The following is a 6,054-nucleotide window of genomic DNA, read 5'->3' on the forward strand; positions in this document are numbered from 1 at the left end:
AGCTGGGATTACAGGCACGCACCACCATGCCCAGCTAATTTTTTGTAGTTTTAGTAGAGACGGGGTTTCACCATGTTGACCAGGACGGTCTCGATCTCTTGACCTCGGGATCCACCCGCCTCGGCCTCCCAAAGTGCTGGGATTACAGGCTTGAGCCACCGCGCCCGGCCGGTTCTTTTTTTTTTTTTTTTTTTAAGACGGAACCTCGCCCTGTCACCCAGGCTGGAGTACAATAGCGTGATCTTGGCTCACTGCAACCTCTGCCTCCCAGGTTCAAGTGATTCTTCTGCCTCAGCCTACCAAGTAGCCAAGATTACAGGCGTGTGCCACCATGCTTGGCTAATTTTTTGTATCTTTAGTAGAGATGGGGTTTCGCCATGTTGACCAGGCTGGCCTGAAACTCCTGACCTCATGTTCTGCCCACCTTGACCTCCCAAAGTGCTCACAGGCGTGAGCCACCACACCCAGTGAAAATCATGAACAATTTAAGACAACATAGTAATAAACTGAATGGGCCGGGCGCGGTGGCTCACGCCTGTAATCCCAGCACTTTGGGAGGCCGAGGCGGGTGGATCACGAGGTCAAGAGATCAAGACCATCCTGGTCAACATGGTGAAACCCTGTCTCTACTAAAACTACAAAAAATTAGCTGGGCATGGTGGCGCGTGCCTGTAATCCCAGCTTCTCAGGAGGCTGAGGCAGGAGAATTGCCTGAACCCAGGAGGCGGAGGTTGCGGTGAGCCGAGATAGCGCCATTGCACTCCAGTCTGGATAACGAGCAAAACTCCGTCTCAAAAAAAAAAAAAAAAAAAAAACATAGTAATAAACTTAAAACCCAGTGGCATTCAGGATTCAGTGGCATTCAGGAAAAGTACAGAAATTTCAACTGTTTGCCTTTGCACATAAATAGTACCAGCTTTGCCGTGTGGCCAGATATCTCAGTTGGACATTAAGATTCCTCAGTCAACCTAAGTGCCAGTTTTAATTATAAATATCAAACTCTTACAGCCATTCAGTAAATTTTCACTGAGTACTGTGGGCCAGACATTGTTACAACTAAAAAATAGCTTCCTCTAGTCATACTCCAAAACGGAAGCCTTTGAAATAGTATGTCATTCACTCACATAAACAAAGAAAGCCAAATGTTTTGCAGTTCCGTTTGTAGAACATCAGTGAGCTCCTTGCTGCCCCCTGGGAACCATGGACAGTATTTTGAAAACACTAGGCTGCTATCAGAAATCCCAGACTGGTCTGAGCATGGTGGCTCACACCCATAATCCCAGCACTTTGGGAAGCTGAGGCGGGAGGATTGCTTGAGCTCAGGAATTCAAGACCAGCCTGGGCTACATGCTGAAACCCTATCTTTCAAAAAAGTACAACAATTGGCCAGGTTTGGTTGTGCACGCCTGTAGTCCCAGCTACTCAAGAGGCCGAAGTAGTAGGATCTCTTGGTCCCGGGAAGTTGAGACTGCAGTGAGCCATGATTGCACCACTGCACTCCAGCCTGGGCGACAGAGTAAGAGACCCTGTCTCAACAAAAAAGACATCCCAGATTGAGAGCCAAGGTTAAGATTCAAAAATGAACTTCACACTTTCTAATTTTCCATGCTATTTGTAGGGCAGTGATTGACAGCCTTGCAAATGGTTCATTTGTCCATCCATTCTCAGGGTGGGCCTGGGATTGCAAGGGCAGGCTTTGGATGCTGACTCCCTCCGTGGCTTTCTTTCAGATCACATATTCTACAAATTCCAGCCTTCTGTGGTCGCTGCAGCCTGCGTTGGGGCCTCCAGGATTTGCCTGCAGCTTTCTCCCTACTGGACCAGAGACCTGCAGAGGATCTCAAGCTACTCCCTGGAACACCTCAGCACGTGTATTGAAATCCTGCTGGTGTAAGTTTCTCTCCTGAATCCTGTGTTTCTGAAATAGTGAGCTTCCTCTTGCCTTGAGGCCTGCCTCAGGCCACGGGCAGTTTCCTGAGTCTGGAGCTTGTGGTGTTTCTTCCAGCTACAAGGTCTCAGGGAAAGTGGGCCATGGTAACTCCTGATAGAAGTGGGGTTCCAGAACTTCTATCTGTAGCTTCTGTTATAAGCTACTTTTCTCAGACATGGTCACAAAGCTGACCTCGTAGCCAGCTAAGCTCTGAGTGACCTCACCTAAGTGCCACAGCCTCTGCAAGCGTCCCTGGGAATCTCAAGGAGGAAATGTTCAGTGTGTCAGAGAAGATACTTAAAGGCATCAGGGGCCCAACACCCTGAAACTGACATTGGAGGCAAACATGCCCCATAGTTACTACAGGGAGCTGTTCCCAGTAGCTATACACAGTCCAGTTCCTCCTCCACCTGCTAGGCACCGCGTATTCTGGGTGTTGGCCTAACTGACAGGTAGGCTGTGTGCGCAAAGCAGAAGCCCTTACCCCTGAAGAGAACCTTCCCCAATGTGGGAAGCTTTGCTGGCGTCTGCCTGTATCTCATTCCTCTGAAAAGTCAGTCCTGCTCCCCAGGCCTTGTTTTAAAATGTGTTTATGAGACGGTCCCCAAAGCCTGGTTTGAGTGTCTGCGCGTGCCTTACATAGAAGCCTCTAATTGTTGTGTTTTCCCAAAAAGCTATATGGGAGGCTGTTTTGAGATGGCAAAAATCTCTCTTCCGACCCCCTTTTCAGATGAAAAATCCTAGGCCCCAGGTTCAACTTGGTTTGTGTCAGCTAGCTAAGGAGTGACCCTGCTGGGGAGACGGAGCTGACCCAGAATTGCCTGGAAGGCAGAGATCGGGCTCACTTGGGCCCCAGGAACACCCCAGTGCCAGGGGCAAGGAATGCATTGGTGAGCACAAGCAGGTGCAATCCTCCCGGCAGCCAGGTGACTAGAAGTTACCTGCTGGAGCAGGTGACCCTCTGGGTTGTGGACTGCAGAGATGGGGCAGTGTGGGGCTGCAGGGACAGCCAGCCTAGTCTGGAGGGATCTGGAGGGACCAGAAGAAGTTTTCTGTAGGAAGCAGATCCAAGCTGAGAGCCAAGGTCTGAATCAAGTTGGTGAACAGCTGGAGCCATGCCAACACGGCGAGCACAGCCAGGTGAGGCCCGGTGGACACAGAGCACAGGCATCTCTTCCAGTCCCACTTAGCAAGGCAGGCAGAGGCACACACAGGCATCTGGCGGCTTGCAGCCTCCAGTTCTCACCCAGGTCTTCTCGTTTCAGAGCATATGACAGCGTCCTCAAGGATGCCGTAGCCGTCAAGAGCCAGGCCTTGGCAATGGTGCCCGGCACACCCCCCACCGCCACCCAAGTGCTGTTCCAGCCACCAGCCTACCCAGCCTTTGGCCAGCCAGCGACCACCCTGGCGCAGTTCCAGACCCCCGTGCAGGACCTGTGCTTGGCCTATCGGGACTCACTGCAGGCCCACCATTCAGGAAGCCTGCTCTCGGGGAGCACAGGCTCATCCCTCCATACCCCATACCCCACCCTCCAGCCCCTGGATATGTGTCCCATGCCCGTCCCTGCATCCCTTAGCATGCAGATGGCCATTGCAGCTCAGCCCAGGCACTGCCTCGCCACCACCTATGGAAGCAGCTATTTCAGTGGAAGCCACATGTTCCCCACTGGCTGCTTTGACAGGTAGGCCACCTCTGTTCCTCATGAGGAAGCCTTGGAGACCTGGGCAGAGGAAGAGGACACCAAACAGGAGAGCTCAGGCAAGTGAGGCAGCAGAGGCAGTCCCTGAAGAGCCTCATTGCCTTTGAACGTGGAGGGTCTATGCTTCTTTTAAGTAAAACTGACCCAGAGCAAAACATTCAATAACATACCTCACCCAAGAGCGTTCCTCTGAGAAATGTCTGCCACATGTGGCTGGAGTACAAAAGGATGGCCTGGTGGCTGTCCTCCCAAGCAGGGGCCCAATGAATCGAGAAAGACTTGGGAAGAGGCCAGGAAACTGGGAACTGGACACAGACCACTGATCTCAAGCATGTCCAGTTTTTAGCATTGAAGACTTCTCTACTCTTTGCTGGGGGCAGCTACACCACTGAAAAAGGAGGGGCAGCCTGACGTGTTCTCAGGACCCCCAGAAGATGCCGGATGGGGTGCTTTTCTTTCCCTGGCTCCTTGCAGAGGGGCCTGAGTTTGTGTTTATGCCTGAGCGTTCGCCTTACAAGGCACAGTGGGTGGCTGTCTTGCCTTTGTTTTCAAGCCTAAAACCATTTTCAGCCTTGTTAGATATTTCACGTGCTGCTGCTTCCCGAAGTGGTCTCGCTTTCTGTTCCATAAGATTTGTCTTGTTTACACACTGTATCAGGGATTTAATGATACTTGAACATTCCTTGGAGAAAAAAACAAATGTAATTGCCACACTGCCTGTCCCACATGAGGGCTGTTAAGTTCCAACGCAAGTTCGAACCCAACTTCTGACGGCCCCGCAGGTAACAACAGAGCTTCCTTTTCGAAAGCATATGGTTGGAGAGAACCACTTTCTCAGCTCTCGGTTCCGGAATATTCCACGTCATGGAGGCTGTGTTCACCTCTAGAACTTTAATAACTACCCAGGGAGGGAGAAGCTTGTTGAAAGGAAGACAAAGTTTTAAAGAATCCCCACCTCTCTCCACCACATACTTACAGTGCACAAGTTTAAACCCAGTCTCAGCTTTGAGTATGGCTGACAGCAAAGGATGGTAGTGTAGAAAATTTGCTTAGTGTCAGCTGGACTTGGGGAGTGGGATGTAGATGGGCATATGATACCACCACTGATAGGCAGGCGGCTGGCTGGATCAAAGCCAGTATTTAGGGATCTACAGTGAGAGGGCTCTCAGGAAGACTCTTGTAACCATGTGCAATATGTTTTTATTCTGACTTGCAGCTTGTGCTCAGCATGTTCTTTTGTTTGATTTGGGGTCGGGGGACACATTGTTCACCCATCAGAACTGGGAGGTGCAAAGGACTGTGGATGCAATTTTTGTTTGTTTGTTTGTTTGAGGAAAGCCTATCTTGGTTTTCTTAGCCTCTTGCCAGTCCTGGAGACTGTGGCGGGGGCTGCCAGGAAGGCGGCTGCATGCTGCTGAGTCAGATCCGAAGGTGGTGAATCTTTCCAGAGCAGATGAAAATCTCAGCATGGAAATGGTAAAAAAAGAGACGAAGTGTGGCTAAAACTCTGCCACCGTGTCACACTAGCATAGGAGACTGCACGTTCGTTTGTTGTTTTTCTTTTTTTCCTTTGCCAACCTCCCCTCTATTTATATGCAACCAGTTTGGATTCAGGTTCTTGTATCTGTCTGTTCTGGGGCTTGGGAATCGTGAGGGTTCCCTCACAGCCAGGATGACCCCGGAAAAAGGCATCTCGCAATAAACACGTCACCTGCTCTTGGTCTCTCGCCTCTTGTCCTAACCATCCCCTCTTGGGCCAGCCCCTCCTTCCCTCTCTCAAATCAGCCCTGGTGGGCATATCCCCATGATAGGGGATGGAATGTTGGGGGGAGCAGCAAGACTGGGTCCTCAGGAGCTGAGTCCTGCCCTCTGAGTGGGAGCTGGACCCCCCTGGGCACACAGAGGCCAGCAGGGGGTGGCGTGTAAGGCTTTTGACACCCCAGCTCCACCACCATCTCTGGCTTTTTCCAAAGAAATGAACCAATAGGATATACGTGGAGAGAGATTTATTTTAAGGAATTGGCTCACATGATTGTGGAGGCTGGCAGGTCTAAAATTTGTGGGGTATATCAACAGGCTGGAAATTCAAGTAAGAGTTGATGTTGCAGTAGAGTTCAAAAATCCGTAGGGCAGGCCCGCAGGCTGGGCACCCAGGCATGATGTCTGCGTTACAGCCTTGAGGCAAATTCTCCAGGTAACCTCAATCTTTGCTCTTACAACCTTTTACCAGTTGGATGGGGCCCATCCACAGCATGGAGGCTCTTCTTAAAGTCAACTGATTGTAAATGTTAATCACATCTAAAAAATACCTTCACAGCAACATCTAGACTAGTACTTGACCAGATAATGGGCACCACAGCCTAGTCAAGCTGCCGTATAAAGTTAATGATCGCATCACTTACCAGATGTTAGAAGGCAGTTGGC

The 6,054-nt window shown here is 50.6% G+C and overlaps 1 protein-coding gene across 1 annotated transcript in view; it reads left to right on the forward strand.

The window, feature by feature from the left end:
- CCNJL (cyclin J like) overlaps nt 1-5,350 on the forward strand; it is a 65,276-nt gene extending 59,926 nt beyond the window's left edge. The window contains exons 5-6 of the mRNA XM_032252748.1: nt 1,731-1,890; nt 3,196-5,350. Of these exons, the coding sequence (XP_032108639.1) occupies nt 1,731-1,890; nt 3,196-3,616 (581 nt within the window). The 3' untranslated portion in view covers nt 3,617-5,350. The remainder of the gene's footprint in view (nt 1-1,730; nt 1,891-3,195) is intronic.
- Nucleotides 5,351-6,054: the final 704 nt, after the last annotated feature.

This window comes from Sapajus apella, unplaced genomic scaffold (assembly GCF_009761245.1).
Source record: "Sapajus apella isolate SASKATOON/1434 unplaced genomic scaffold, GSC_monkey_1.0 scaffold79, whole genome shotgun sequence".
NCBI lineage: Eukaryota > Metazoa > Chordata > Mammalia > Primates > Cebidae > Sapajus > Sapajus apella.